Source organism: Ursus maritimus, unplaced genomic scaffold, assembly GCF_017311325.1.
Source record: "Ursus maritimus isolate PB19 unplaced genomic scaffold, ASM1731132v1 scaffold_6, whole genome shotgun sequence".
In the NCBI taxonomy this organism is placed as follows: domain Eukaryota; kingdom Metazoa; phylum Chordata; class Mammalia; order Carnivora; family Ursidae; genus Ursus; species Ursus maritimus.
In genome coordinates this window covers 84,061,150-84,077,819 of record NW_024426774.1, presented here as the reverse complement: position 1 = coordinate 84,077,819, position 16,670 = coordinate 84,061,150, and the positions used below count along the sequence as shown (strand labels likewise).

At 35.1% G+C, this 16,670-nt stretch overlaps 1 protein-coding gene across 1 annotated transcript in view; it reads right to left on the bottom strand.

Moving 5' to 3' along the window:
• GCC2 (GRIP and coiled-coil domain containing 2) overlaps positions 1–16,670 on the bottom strand; it is a 54,619-nt gene that overhangs the window by 22,607 nt on the left and 15,342 nt on the right. The window contains exons 10-13 of the mRNA XM_040623670.1: positions 10,581–10,700; positions 7,418–7,582; positions 7,038–7,142; positions 6,244–6,406 (exon numbers count right to left, since the gene is read on the bottom strand). Coding sequence (XP_040479604.1) covers positions 6,244–6,406; positions 7,038–7,142; positions 7,418–7,582; positions 10,581–10,700 — 553 coding nt within the window. The remainder of the gene's footprint in view (positions 1–6,243; positions 6,407–7,037; positions 7,143–7,417; positions 7,583–10,580; positions 10,701–16,670) is intronic.

Sequence of the window (16,670 nt, the reverse complement as noted above, 5' to 3'; positions counted from 1 at the left end):
TGATAAGTCTAATTTAGTTATTTCCTGGTAACTATTTGCTCAGTTCTAAAAAGCATTTTATAAAGCACAAATTACATACGAAACCTTTGTTAAGTCCTCCAGGAATTGTGATTAGAGTACAGTTGGTCCCTGAGCTCAAAGAATAAAAATGAAATTGGGGGATAGTATTTCACATGATAACATAAAGCAAAATATAAATGTTATAAAAGAAATACAAAAGGCTACTGGTGGGGGGGCAGTCCGCAGGGACTAAAGGTTATACAAAGTTTGCAAAGGACAAGGGAAATTTCATAGAACAGGAAACATTTAAGATTAGGAAGGATTCCAAAGGGCGGGCATGAGGGTGGGAGGGTGAGGACATGAAAGGAGATTTCCTTCAGAGAGGAGATAGAGTTACAGAAAAACACAAATCTTGTCTCAGGAAAAATGAGCAGTCCTCTCTTTCTGTGAGAGAGTAATAAGAATTAAGGTGGAAAGTCAGACTGGGGCCAGATGATGGGGGGGTTTCAGATTAAGACGTGTGTTGCTAATTCATTAGGCAATCTTTTCTTCTTTGTTTTTTTTTTCACAGAACATTGTCCAGATGCTTCCTTATCCTTTTCCTGCTTTACCGCAACTCCTTAACCCAGCCTTCTAAGACCTTTGCTGCCATGAGCCTGGTGGTTTTTGACAGATTCTACACCATTCCAATTGATACACTGGCAGACTAATCTTTCCCTGTTGTCTTCAAAAAGGGCCCAAATATATTCTGCTTTTTCAGGTACTTCACAAACTGGATCAAAAATGTCTTCCTAATTATAATTCACTTCTCCCTAACAGGTCAAGCCTTTCATTCCAACTGGTTAAGACTTCTAAAATTGTTTCCCAGAGTCCATAGTCTCTCGTGGTTCATTCCCCCTTCTGTTTACTTCCCCTTCATTTTTCCCTTCCTTCTCCTACCGATCTCCCTGCTATTCCTCATGTTCCATAAATGAGTGAAACCATATGATAAAATTGTCTTTCTCTGCTTGACTTATTTCACTATCATAACATAATAAAAATTTATATTTCTTTTCATTTTGCTCATTCCATGGCTAGAGAAAGGAAAACCCTTTTTTAGTCTGCTTTTTCTCTCCAAATCTTACCTTTAAGATCTACCTCGAGCCCCAACTTGTGATTGTTTCAGTCTAAAGAATCTTTCTCCCCTCTGAATTCTTAGAGCACTCACTGCTTGTCCTACTCATTTCTGTACTTATTTGTCAGTGAAAAGAGGTGGCTTTCTTGAATAAAGCATGCCTTTTTAGTTTTTCCAGGGTATGAAGCTTCTCTTTCAGCTTAATGATCAAAAATATACACATTCACTAATTCACAAAACCAAATACTTGCACTGCAGGAATATAATCTAGAGCTCTACTATTCAATTTGCACCAGGAATATAGTTAGAAAATATGGTATGTGCATAATGAAAGATACACGCATAATGAATTGTCTGGAAACTCTACAATCCGTTCAGTTATCTGAGTACTCAAAATTTTTCCCCTGGATGCAGGTAGATCATCAGAACTCTGCATACGTGGCTTCAATGCTTTGTTTATTCATGGAATCACCTTTATTGAGCTGTGATTTGGCTGCAGGCTGAATGAAATAGTCAAGGGAGATTTGCTACTTTATTTATTTTGGGAATGCCAGAGAATACAAATCCAGATTATCAGTGGTTTCTGTTAAAATTAAATATAAAATGGATACTGGGTTTGAAAATTCCCTGAGCAGATAGAACCATTTAAGCCACACAAGTAAAACTTAATTTAGCTTATTCTGCAAAGTAAGTGAACTTGTCATCTGGAAACCCCGACTGTAATAACCAATCATTGTAAAGGTTAAATTTACTTGTTTCAATTTATTTTAAAGATTTTATTTATTTGTCAGAGAGAGAGAGAGCAATCAAGCGAGTGCCTAAGTAGGGGGAGCAGCAGGCAGAGGGAGACTGATGCAGGACTCGATCCCAGGACCGTAGGATCATGACCCGAGCCGAAGGCAGATGCTTAACTGACTGAGCCAACCAGGGGTCCCTCGTTTCCCTTTGTAAGCCATCCTGGGCTATCGGTCTTTGAATCTGAAAACTCCGAATTCACGGTATGTTTTTATATGTACAACAGATTATTACTAAATATTGTTTATCGATTTGGTGGCTTTCATTTTGCTATTTTTGGGTGTTTGACATTCCTAAGGTAGCATTAACTTCAAAAATCACATACGAGACTTTTGAAAACATTTCAAGGCCCCACCCTTTTAAGATTTTGATTCTTTACATTTGTGCCTGGGCTTTCCAAAAAGCTCTCTGGATACCGTGTGATATTTAAGTTAGGTCTAGGACCACTGTTCCAGATGATCTGACAGTGTTCCTTTTATAAAAAATGCCTTAACAGAAACTTTTCTCACACATCTTAGTACCAGGAAAAGCTGTGCTGCTCACAAGCATCACATTTGTTCTAATATTGGGGCTACGATAAACCTTGTAACGGTTAATGTTTCTGTCTTTGCATGGCTTCTGGGAAGCTCGAAGCCAATTTATGGAGACCTTAGTGAAAGCGAAAGTACACAAAACATATACTTTATGTCTTGTTCTTATATCTGACTTCACTGTATCGTCCTACACCTCAACATTTCCTTCTATTCCATTTCCTCCTCATTTATATATCTAAAATCTTGTACAGTAATATCTTTGCAGCCAACTTAAATTATTTGAAGGAACTTCAGCTTCTCACCATGAGGGAATAACAAGACCTAGACATGCCTTCTGCTGGAAACAATTAGAAAACTGAACAAAATATATGAAAATTTCTGAAATCGAGCTGTGATCCCTGAGAGAAGGTAAACAACGTAAGCACTATTACAGTTTCAGCTTTCTGTCTGGAGGCACTTTCTAGACTGTGGAACAGGAGGGGACTCCCAAATAGAGCAGTGCTCTTGCTGAGATGCAAAGAACAATGGCTGGGGAAAGAACGGTGAACAGGAAGCTATAATTGGAACAATTCCCAGGGCTCACACAGGGCTATAAATTGTTTCCACCAGCCAGAGTAAAGAGACTTTGTTTAATACATGGGCACTCAGTAGACATCAGAAGATTCCCCACCTTAGTAGAGGAGCTCAACTAAATCTATAGAAATGGGTACTCGCCACTTGTTTTAAAAAAAGATGAAAAACGAGCCATAAAAGGATAAAAGTGATCCACAAATGACCTGACTCCCTGCCAAAGTTTAACTCTGTAAATAAATACAAAAAAATCTAGCATTCAACAATGTAAAATTCACACCTAATTAAAAGATTATTTCCCATGCAAAGAAGCACGAAAATATAACAAGAGAAAAATACAATCAATAGAATTAGAACAAGAAACTACAGAATATTCTTTAGGATTTAAAGGAAAACATAAACGTAAGGAAGAGATAAATGAAAAACAACAAAAACAACAACAAAAATACAAATGGGATTTCTAGAGATGAAAATTATAATATCCAAAGTGAAAAAATCACTGGATGGTAATAGCATATTAGACCCTGAAGATGAGAGAATTTAAAGACTAATAGAAACCACGAGAATCAAAACTATATTTTTGAAAAGAGAATAAACAGCATCACTAACCTATGGGACTATATCAAGTGGTCTAACGTATGTAATTGGAGGCTTGGGGAAAAAAGAGGAAGAGGAATTAGACAAAAAATAATGAACTAAATAATGGTGAAAAATATGATAAATTTGAAGAAAACTAGAAAAACTCCATACAACAAAGAAACTCAACAACACACAACAAGCATGATATAAACAGGGAAAAAAGACACACCAAGGCACATCATAAAATTCTATACTCAGCAAAATTATCTTTTTTTTTTTTTTAAGATTTATTCATTTTAGAGAGAGAGAGTGTGCGTGCAGGGAGGGACAGAGGGGGAGGGAGAAAGAATCTGAAGCAGACTCTGCACTGAGCACAGAGCCCGACGCCCCACACAGCCCCACAACAGTGAGATCATGACCTGAGCTGAAACCAAGAATTGGATGCTTAACTGACTGAGCCACCCAGACATTCCCCAGCAAAACTATCTTTCAAAAATGAAGACTTTTTTTCAGGCAAACAAAACATTACAGAATTCAATGACTGTAGCCTACATTATAAGATATGTTAGGGACACCTGGGTGGCTCAGTTGGTTAAGCATCTGCCTTCAGCTCAGGTCATGATCCCAGGGTCCTGGGATCAAGTCTCACATTGGGCTCCTTGCTCAGTGGGGAGCCTGCTTCTCCCTCTGCCTGCTGCTCCCCGTTTGTGTTCTCTCTGCCAAATAAATAAATAAAATCTTAAAAAAAAAAAAAGATATGTTAAAGGAAGTTCTTCAGGCAAAAGGAAAGTCATATTCGATGAAATTTGGATATAGATGAAGGAATGTAAGAGCACCAGAAATGGTAAATATGTGGGTAAATATAAAAAAAAATTCTCCAGTTTTTCATTTCTTTAAAACGGGGATTGGAAAACATTTTAAATGGTGAGATAATAAATATGATAGGCTTGCAGGTGATACAGTCTCTGTTACAACTACTCAACTGTGCTGTGTAGCATGAAAGCAGCCACAGAGGATACACACAAATGGACATAGCTGTGTTTCAATAAAACCTTCATATGACAGGCAGTTATTGTGGGCCATGGGCCAAAAATAACACAATTATTACGTGTATAACACATGTGGAAGTAAAAAGTATGACAAAAATAGCATAAAGGACAAAAAAGGGGGAATAAGCAGTATTCTATAGGATTCTTAGTCTACATATGAAGTGGTATAATTTACTTAAAAGTAGTCTCTAATAAGTTCATGACGTATACTATAAACCCTGAAGCAATCACTAAAACCTAACAAAAAGGTATAGCTAATAAGCTAATAGAGATAAAAATGGCATCATATAAATTATTCAATTCAAAAGAAGGAAGAAAAAGAGGAAAAAGGAAACAAGCTACAAGACAAATAGAAACAGTCAGCAAGGTAGTAGGTTTAAACCTAATCACATAAATAATTATGTTAAAAATAAGTGACTTACACGTTCCATTTAAATAGTAGAGGCTGTCAGCTTGGAGAGAAAAGGAAGACTCAACTATACACTACCCAAAAGAAACACTTTATAGACTTAGGTCGAAAGCTAAAGGATGGGAAAAGACATGCCATGTAAACAAGAAACAAAAGAAAGCTGGAGTGGTTATATTAATATCAAAGTGGACTTTAGAAAAAGAAATATTACCAGTAATAAAAAAAACAGACTTCACAATAGAGAAATTAAATTACCAAGAGGAAGTAATGATTCTGAATGTATATGTAGCTAATTTCAGAGTTTCTAAATACATGAAGCCCAAACTGACAAAACTGAAAACAGAAAGAAACCCACAGTTATGTTCAGGAAATTCAACATACCTCTGTCAGTATTTGGTAGAGGAGTGGTCAGAAAATCACTAAAAATATAGAAAGCCTAAACTGTCACCTGACTTAACTGACATTAGTTAGAACACTCTATTCAACAACTAATACAGATGAACACATTTTCAAGTGCCTAAGAAGGATTCACCAAAAGAAATCTTATTCTGGGCCATAAAACAAAACTCAATAAACTTAAAAGGACTGAAATCATACAGAGTATGTTCTCTAACCACAAAGGAATTCGGGTAGAAATCATTAACAGAAAGACAAGTGAAATTCCTTTAAATGAATTAACACACTTCTAAACAACTCATGGGTCAAAGAAGAAATCCAAAGGATATTTAAAAATATTTTGAGCTGAATTAAAGAGTATAATATACTGATTTATGAGATGTGGTTGAAGGGGTGCCTAAATAGGGATAGCTATAGCTTTAGATGCTTAATGTTAGAAATTATGTTATGGAGAGAATGGAATATAATCACCTTAAAAAAAGATTACACTGTTACTTAAATGATCCCACTTTGCTGACAATCAGCAAATCGTGGACAAGACCATTTTTTATCTTTGTTATCACTCATGCAGGAGGTATTTAAGAAATGTTTAAGTAAATGACTGCATTATGCACCGACACAGACTGTACACAACTGAACAAAAATGGTTTTACAACCCTCCTGGTCCTTAAGAATATTTAGCACTGTGTGAAAGATCTGCTGGCAGTAAAAGACTGGTGAAATGCAAACTAATATTGCTCCCCTGTATTCTATTACAATGAAATTATTGTAAGTTAAAGTGAATTTTGTTTTACTCACTCATTTCTTCTTGCAGGGTTTCTTGTTTCTGTTTCTGAATTTTAATTTCTTGCTCCAGATCTTCTACTTTGCTGTTTTTATTAGCTAACTTTTGATTTAGTTCTTTCATCAAACGTTCGTAATCAGCTATCTCCATATTCATTAGTGTGGTTTGCTGGGCATCCTGCACATATCAAAAATAAAAGATCCACATAATAGATCAGTTAATTTTATTTGTAAAATTGCTAATTGCATAACTGTAAATTATGTCAAAGGAATAAACACATTCTATTATGCTTTTCTGTAATATAGAAAGTTTACATATCATATGAAGAAACTAGAAGTTGGTACTTTCTATTTTTGTAATTTTATAAAATATTTTCATTGAATTTCATCATAATTTTCATCAACCACAATTGACACTTCTACTCATGGAGTTCTTATTTGTAAAGTGTTAACATTTAAGCAGCTCTTACAATACCTTTCTTTTTAGCCTCATCTTTGAAAAAAGTAGAGAAAAATTCGACAAAGTTTTAAGTATAATATGAATTCCAACTTTAGACATTAATTAAATCTTCACGTGTCATATAACAATCCTGTACAAAAAATGAAGTATCAAACCATTTGTGAGCCTAGATTCTTCTGAAAAGATAGGACTGAGAAAAATCTTAAACTTTCATTCTTTCGAGGCTAACAATTTATATATGATTATGTTAGTTCCTCAAGAACCACATTTTTGAAATATTTCTAAACTATCAGAATCGCTTAACACTGTGAATATTGACCTCGGTTTTGAATCAGGTGTTTTATTTTACCTTTCTAACAAGCTCTAATTCTTGCATGGTTTTCTGAAGCTGTTTCTTTTCCTTTTGAAGTTGCAGTTGAAGTTCTTCAAGTTCATTTAGAGAACTGGCATGTTCCTGAAATTAAAAATAAATATACCGCCACCACACCCCCCACACAAACCAACATTAAAAAAGGTATTTGTAAGGGTCTATAAAATAAATCTGACATACTGAAATACAAAAAGCTTGAAAATCTTTTAATATTCTCAACTTCATAGTTAACGTACATTAAGGAAGTAATGAACTCTGTTGTAGTCACAAATGTTACTCATTAGTAAGTCTTTCCTTCACTTAAATAATATAAAAGTATCACTGCATAACATGAACTAATCCCACAGGACTGTTTTTACCTTTATCTTCTGCTCTTTCTGAAGTTTTTCAGCTTCCAATTCTTTGTCTGTCACTGCTTTGGCTTTTTGGACTTCTAAAATCTGTACTTCTAATAACTTCGCATTAGACTGTAGTGTCTCAATACGAGCTAAGAGATCTTCATTATCAGAACTTAATTTTTCACACTAGAATGACAAATGATTCACTACTGTAAACATGTAGAAAATATGTACAGGAAAGGAAGAATAAAATGATACATTACAAGATTACTGGCACAGTATGAAAAATGAAGACCTCAAAAACAATTCCACATAATGTAAAATCAAGAATATTTTTAAAACACTATTACTGTTAAAATAAATTTGGCAAACATTACAAGAGACCAGGAGCACTGGCAGAAGAAAAGGCAAAAAAGAAACAAAAACCAAAATGAAAACACCCCAAGTAGCTGACATTACAGCAACAGATAAGACAGGATAGTTGCCAATTGTTTCATCATATTCTCCCAACAATGGGAAGAACGAAATGAAATTAAGTTTCTATTAATTTTAATGAATTTATTTTTAATTTTTATGCAAACATTTTGAAATCGAAATATACATTTTTCACGTCTGCATTTACTCAATTTAAAAGTACCTGAAAAGTCCTCTCACCAAAATGGGTATAGAGGAATGTACCTTAACATAAGAAAGGCCATAGTTGACAAACCCACAGCTACATCATACTTGGTGGTGAAAGCTTTTCCTCTATGATCAGGAACAAGGTAAGATTCCCACTCTTATTTAACATAGTATTAGAAGTCCTAGCCACAGTAATAAGTAAGAAAAAGAAAAGGCCTCCAAAATAGAAAGGAAGAAGTAAAATTGTAACTATTTGCAGATAATAGGATACTATGTATAGGAAACCCTAAAGACTCCACCAAAAAAAAACATGTGAGAGCTAATAAATGAACTCAGTAGAGCTGCAAAATACAAGATCAATATTCAGAAATCTGTTGTGTTTCTATACACTAATAAACTAACAGGAAGAGAAATTAAGAATAAGTAATCCCACACAACTGCATTAAAAAAAAACCCCAAACAACCTAGTAACAAATTCAACCAAAGGTGAAAGATTTGCACATTTAAAACTATAAGCTACTGGGGTGCCTGGGTGGCGCAGTCGTTAAGCGTCTGCCTTCGGCTCAGGGCGTGATCCCAGCGTTCTGGGATCGAGCTCCACATCAGGCTCCTTCGCTAGGAGCCTGCCTCTTCCTCTCCCACTCCCCCTGCTTGTGTTCCCTCTCTCGCTGGCTGTCTCTGTCAAATAAATAAATAAAATCTTAAAAAAAAAACCCAAAAAACTATAAGATACTGTAGAAATAAACTGAAGATGACGCAAATAAATGGAAAGATATTCTATGCTCATAGATTGGAAAAATTAATGTTTTTTGAAAGTACAAATATTGTTATACTGACCAATCGATAGATTCAATACAATCCCTATAAAAAATCCAATGGCATTTTTCACAGAACTAGAACAACAATTCTAAAATACAGAACCACAAAAGAGCCCAAATAGCCAAAGCAATCCTGAAAAAGAAGGACAAAACTGGAGGTATCATGCTCCCCAATTTCGAACTATATTCTAAAACTAAAAGCACTCAAAACAGTATGGTGCTGGCATAATAACAGACACACAGATCAATGAAAGAGAAAAAAGAGCCCAGAAAGAAACCTATGTATATATGGTCAATTCATTTATGACAAAGGAGCCAAGAATATACAATGAGAAAAGTACAGTTTCTTTAATAAATGGTGTTGGGCAAATTGGATGGACACATGCAAAAGAATGAAACTGGACCACTAGCTTACACCTTACACAAAAATTAACTCAAAATGGCATAAAATTTGAATGTAAGACCTAAAATCATAAGACTCCTAGAGACTGGCAGTAAGCTCCTTGACATTGGTCTTGTCAATGATTTTTTGAACCTGACACCAAAGGCAAAGGCAACAAAAACAAAAATCAACACATGGGACTGCATCAAACTCGAAAGCTTCTTTACAGCAAAGGAAACCATCAAGGGAATGAAAAGGCAACCTACTGAATGGAAGAAATTAGCTGTAAATCCTGTAGCTGATAATGGGTTAATATACTAAATAAAGAATTCCTACAACTCAACAGCAAAAAACCAAACAACTTGATTTAAAAATGGGCAGAATATCTAAATAGACATTTTCCCAAAGACATACAGATGGCCGATAGTTACCTGAAAAGACATTCAACATCATGCATCATTAGAGAAATGCAAATCAAAACCATAATGAAATATCATCTCATACCTGTTAAAATGGCTATTATTAAAAAACAGAAACAAAAACAACCAGAAACAACAAGTGTTGGCAAGGATGTTGAGAAAAGGGAACCCTTGCGTACTGTTTGTGAGAATGTAAATTGGTGCAGCTGCTGTGGAAAATAGTATGGGAAGTTCCTCAAAAAATTAAAAACAGAACTACCATATGATCCAATAATTGCACTTCTGGGTATTTATTCAAAGAAAACAAAAACACTAACTCAAAAAAAGATACGTGTATAGCCATGTTCACTGCAGCATGACTGACCATAGCCAGGATAAGGACACAACTTAAGTGATCATTGATGGATGAATGGATAAAGAAAATGTGGTATATCCATACAACAGAATATTATTTGGCCATACAGAAGTATGAAATCTTTTCATCTGTGACAACATGACTGGACCTTGAGGACATAATGCTAAGTGAAATAAGTCAGACAGAGAAAGACAAATACTGTATGATTTCACTTATATGTGGAATTAAAAAAAATAACAGCTAAGCTGAAAGAGAGAAAGAGAGATTATGAGGTTGCCAGAGGCACAGGGTGGGGTGTGGGTGAAATCAGTGAAGAGGGATAAAGGGTACAAACTTACAGTTATAAAATAAATAAATCATGAAATGTAATGTACAGCATAGTGCTACAGTTAATAATAAGGTATTGAATATTTTAAAGTTGCTAAAAGAGTAAATCTGAAAATTTTAACTGCAAGAAAAAAATTCTTTAACTATGTATGGTGACAGGTATTAACTACATTTCACAATATATACAAATCATGATGTTGTACACCTGAAACTAAAGTAACATAATGTTATATGTCAATTATACCCCTCAAAATTTTTTTACCTGAAAAGTTGAATTTCTTAATTGTCTTGTAAGGTCTTCTATGTGATGCTCAAAATTATTAGCACGTTCTTTTTCCACATCCAATTGCTCTGACTGCTTATCATATTCTAATAAAAGACTCTTCAAAAAAAAAAAGACAAAAGGATTTAACTTCAGGCAATTATTACACATTCAACCAGTCAGACTGTATTATCAAGCCATCCTGATAAAACATTTGAGTCCATTCTGAAAGCTTAAAAGATTTAAATTCAACATTTGGTAGAATACCTAACTGGCATTATACAATAAAATTAGTATAATTCAGATGATTTTTAGTATGGGGGAACTATTAAAGGGCAAAAGGATTTTACATTTATACAATATAATACCTGCAAGTTAAACAGTCTAGTCGTCAACAAAAATAAACTTCTGAAAACATAAAATTTAGAGAAGGAGGAAAAAAAGTTTAACCTGGTTACCTTAAGTTCACCTAAAGAATTCTGATGAGGGAAATGTTTTAGGTCCAGCCTAATATAAGGTAGAAGTGCTAATGGAAGAACATGGGAAGATATTTTATAAAAATGGTTTCTTATACTCTGTGGCAAAATGTTTAACATTTTCTGAACTCTAAAACCAACGGGATTTTCTTTAATATTTCTTGTTTGCCCCTACTCAAGAACAAAGTGCCCAGACTGGCCTTTTTGTGACATACTAGCAAATCAGGTTATCCTCCAAAATATGTACATGAGATTCACTGTTTCCAGACTGTATGTAGGATTTTTTTCTTCCTCTCTTCTAAATCCTGTTTTCACTTTTGATCCTGGAGAACTACTGACTGTTGTCCTTCACATAAATGAATTTGTGTGCAGAATAACAAAATCTTTCTGTATTTTCTTTGAAGGTTTATTTTGGAAAGCCTAAAAAGTGGCCTTCATCCAGACCAGAACCTCTTGAGTCCTTGGCTCCCCTTCCCAGACTGCTCTGGGGTCTCACATGGGACAATTATATCCTCTTTCTGGTTCCTGCTTGTCAAATCTGATTCTTGGCCAATCTAATTTTGTTTCTAATTCTGATTTATACATAATCAACTCTTATCCACACTGGTAGCTGAGTGTTAGAATCTGGGTTTCAATTTTATGGTCTACCCATCTTGTGATAGGCAAAAGGCAGGAACTGGGAATCTAGAATCTGGCTTATAAATTTCTTTGTCCATGTTTGTTTGTCTGAGGATTCTGCTACTTCCTGGCATATTGAGAAATCATTTGTCTTCTTTTCCATGGAGAGAAGATACCACACTTGTTTTGTATTTGTGCAGATTCCTCTACCTCTACAGATCAGAGATCTTTATCCTCTTAAACTCTATCTGGTCTTCTTTGTTTTTACTCACTATGGTTCTAATAGCTATCAAGGGCTGCAAAAATTGAATACCAAAGCTGACTCTAGTAAATAATGGCTCTCTACAGAAAATTCTGACTATAATAATATATTATTCCTAAGGGGAGAGTTGGAAAAAAATGAATCCCATGCATTCAATGGTCTAATTTCCTTGATGCATATGCTGATGCTTCTCAGCAAGGAATAATTACAAATTATCATCCCTTCACAACCATTGCGTGTTCACATCTTTAAAAAAACTGATACAGATGATTATTATAAGTGATATGAACAATGAAAAAAGAAATTGGCAAATTCACAAGGAATCCACAAAATTACTCAGCATCCTAATATTGATGCTAAGGAACCTAATGGAGCTCAGTTATAAGTCTGTTTCTACAAAAAGCAATCATCATTCTTTTTTAAAAATTTCATTTTTAATTTAAATAATAGTTCATATATATGGTAAAATTGGTTTCAGGTGTAGAATTTGGTGATTCATCACTTACATATAATATCCAGTGCTCATCACAAGTGCCCTCCTTAATACCCATCACCCATTTAGCCTATCCCCCACCTACCTCCCCTCATCAACCCACAGTTTGTTCTCTACAGTTAAGAGTCTCTTATGGTTTGCATCCCTCTCTCTTTTTCCTTTCCCCTATGTTCATGTTTTGTTTCTTAAATTCCACATATGAGTGAAATCATATGGTATTTGTCTTTTTCTGACTTATTTCACTTAGAATACACTCTAGCTCCATTCACATTGTTGCAAATGGGAAGATTTCATTCTTTTTGGTGGCTGAGTAACATTCCATTGTATACATACCACATCTTCTTTTTCCATCCATCCGTCAATGGACATTTGGGGTCTTCCCATAGTTTGGCTATTGTTGATAATGCTGCTATAAATATCAGGGTGCATGTGCTCCTTTGAATCACTATTTTTGTATCCTTTGGGTAAATACCTAGTTTCGCAATTGCTGGGTCCTAGGGTAGTTTTATTTTTAACTTTCTGAGGAACCTCCGTACTGTTTTCCAGAGTGGCTGCACCAGTTCGCATTCCCACCAACAGTGTACGAGCTTCCCCTTTCTCCACATCCTCACCAACATCTGTTGTTTCCTGAGTTGTTAATTTTAGCTATTCTGATAGGAGTGAGGTGGTATCTCATTGTGGCTTTGATTTGTACTTCCCTGAGGATGAATGATATTGACCATCTTTTTAAAATGTATCTGCTAGGGATGCCTGGGTCGCTCAGGCAGGTAAGTGTCTGCCTTCAGCTCAGGTCACGATCCCAGGGTCCTGGGATCGAGTTCTGTGTTAGGCTCCTTGCTCAGTGGGGAGCCTCCTTCTCCCTCTGCCTGCTGATCCCCCTGCTTGTGCGTGCTCTGACAAGTAAATAAAAATCTTAAAAAAAAAAAAAAAGTATCTGCCAGCCATCTGGATGTCTTCTTTGGAAAAATGTCTGTTCATGTCTTCTGTCCATTTCTTAACTGGATTATTTATTTTTTGGGTGTTGAGTTTGATAAGATCTTTATAGATTTTGGATACTAATTCTTTATCAGATATGTCATTTCCAAGTACCTTCTCCCATTCCATAGGTTGCCTTTTAGTTTCGTTTTCCTTTGCTATGCAGAAGCTTTTTATCTTGATGAAGTCCCAATAGTTAATTATTGCTTTTGTTTCCCTTGCTCCTGGCAACATGTCTAGTAAGAAGCTGCAGTGGCTGAGGTCAAAGAAGTTGCTGCTTGTGTTCTCCTCTAGGATTTGATGGTTTCCTGTCTCACATTTAGGTTTTCCATCCATTCTGTATTTATTTTTGTGTACAGTGTAAGAAAGTGGTCCAGTTTCATTCTTTTGTAAGTTGTTGTCCAGTTTTCCCAAAACAATTTGTTGAAGAGACTGTCTTTTTTCCATTAAGTATTCATTTCTGCTTTCTTGAAGATTAGTTGACCATATAGTTGTGGGTCTTCCGGGTTTTCTATTCTGCTCCATTGATCTATGTGTCTGTTTTTGTGCCAGTATCATACTGTCTCAATGATTACAGTTTGCAATATACCTTGAAGTCCAGAATTGTGATGTCTCCAGCTTTGCTTTGCTTTTCGCGATCACCATTCTTAAACGTACTGGCACTGCTGATTTAATCTTACATCCTGATGTTCCATCACAAATGGAACCTTACTTTACCCAAAGATTGAGAAAATTTTACAACTATAAAACCTATTTTTAAAAATGTTTTAAGAGACTTCATTTGTTTTTTTTAAAGAGCAGTTTAGGTTCATACCAAAACTGAGAGGAAGGTACAGAGATTTCCCATTACCCCTCCACCCCAAATGCAGAGCCTCCGACATTATCAACAAGCCCCACCACAGTGGTACATTTATTGTAACTGATGACCTACAAGGATACATCATCCTCCAAAGTCCATAGTTTATATTAGGGTTCATTACCCTAGTTTACATTGGTGTTCTAATCCTCTAGGTTTGGACAAATTTAAAACGACATACATCCACCATTATAGATTATCATACAGAGTAGTTTCACAAGCTAAAAATTCAGAGGATTTTCCTACCTATTTCCATTTTTCCTTTTTCCCCCCACTTATTTATCCCTTCCTCCCCCAAATTTCTGGGTACCATTGATTTTTTTAACTTTCGCCTTTTCCAGAATGTCATACAGTTGGAATCATACATTACGTAGACTTTTCAGATTGGCTTCTTTTGCTTGGTAGTAGTATACATTTAAGTTTCCTCCACATCTTTTCATGGCTTGATAGCTCATTTCTTTTTAGTGCTGAATAATATATTCCATTGTTTGAATGTACCACAGTTTATTTGTTCACCTACCGAAGGCCACTCTGTTTGTTCCCAAATTTTGGCAATTATAAATACAGTTACTTTAAACACCTATGTGCAGGTTTTTGTGTGGATATAAGCTTTCAACAGCATTGGGTAGATACCAACGGTTACTAGATTGTATGGTAAGAGTATGTTTAGTTTTGTAGGAAACTGCCCAACTTCTCCCCAAATGGCTTTGCATCCCCACCAGAGCTCATAAATAAGAGTTCCTGTTGCTCCATGTCCTTGTCAGCATTTGGTGGTGTTTGTGGTTTCAGATTTTGGCCATTGTAATAGGTGTGCAGTGGTTGTCTCATTGTTTTCATTTGTACTTCCCTGATGACTTATGGTGTGGAGTATCTTTTCATACGCTCATTTGCCATCTCTTTATCTTCTTTGGTGTGGTATCTGTGAAGTTTTTGGCCCATTTTAAAAATCAGGTTTCTGTTTTCTTACTGTTGAGTTTTAGTGGTTCTTTACATATTTTGGGATAACAGTCCTTCATCAGATATATGTCCTTTGCAAATATTTTCTCCCAGTAAATGCCTTCTCATTCTCTTGATATCTTTCACAGAACAGAAATTTGTAATTTAAGCAAAGTATATATAGCTTATCAATTCTTTCATGGTGTTCTATCTAAAAGGTCATTGCCATACCCAAATTTATCTAGATTTTGTCCTGTTATCTTCTAGGAATTTCATAGTCTTACATTTTACATTTAAGCTTGTGATCCACTTTGAGTTAATTTTTGTGAAGGTCTTAAGGTCTGTGTCTAGATTGCTCTTTGTTTTGTATGTGCATGTCCAGTTGTTCCAGCACCATTTTTTGAAAAGATTATCTTTGCTCCACTGTCAAAGAACAGTTGACTATATTTATGTGGGTCTATTTCTGGATTCTCTATTCTGTTCCACTGATCTGTCTATTTTTTTCACCAATATCACATTGTCTTGATTGCTGTAGTCTTATAGTAAGTTTTGAGGTCAGGTTAATCCTCCCATTTTGTTCTTCTTCAATATCGTGTCGCCTTCTCTGAGTCTAACCTATATCATTTTCCAAAGAACTTTTTATTTTACTTGTTGAAAGGCATGTCTTTCTTTTCCTATGAGTATTCTCATTATGCGGTTATACCTTCTGTTCTTGTCTCACAGTTCTTTGATATTCTATTCTTTTTCGGTCTTTTGAAATCTGTATTTTAAACAAAGAATTTGGCATATTGGTCTACCCATGGAGGAAATAAATAAAATACAGTATGGGGTTCTTAAAATTGAAAGAACCAAGTTGCTAATGCCTTATGAAAGACAAGCCTATATTTAAACTTCAAATAAGTGTTTTAAAAAATGAATTTATCAGATACTTTTATATATTAAGGATATTAATCCCTTGTCATATTTTCATGTTAATTTTATATTTTATTATAGTTCAGTCTATCTTTCTCTTTGTAACTTCTTTAATTGCTTAAGTTTAGAAACATATTTCATATCCAGAACTCAAATGATTAAGTGTCTTATACTAGGTTTTTAAAAATCCTTTCACATTTGACAAAACTCTTTAAATCCATCTAGAATTTATTCTGGTGTGTGGGAGTGAAGTAAAAATCTGACTAAATTATTCTGAAGTAGTTACTGAATTCTTTCTTTGTTGGTTTCTATGTTTTCAAATCTTACTGGAGTACTATATAGCATAGCTTAGTTGGTGTTAGAACAGATCTGGAACCAGACTGGCTTTACTGTGTTACTTGCTCTGTGATTTGAGTCTCTTAATCTCTTTGTGCCTCGATTCCTCACTTGTAAACTGGCAATATTAATAACATATTTCTTGGGGTTCTTTTGAGAATTAAGTGTGATAAGATATGTAAAGTGCTTAGAAGAGAGCCTGGCCTAGAAGTGTTTGTTGTTATGC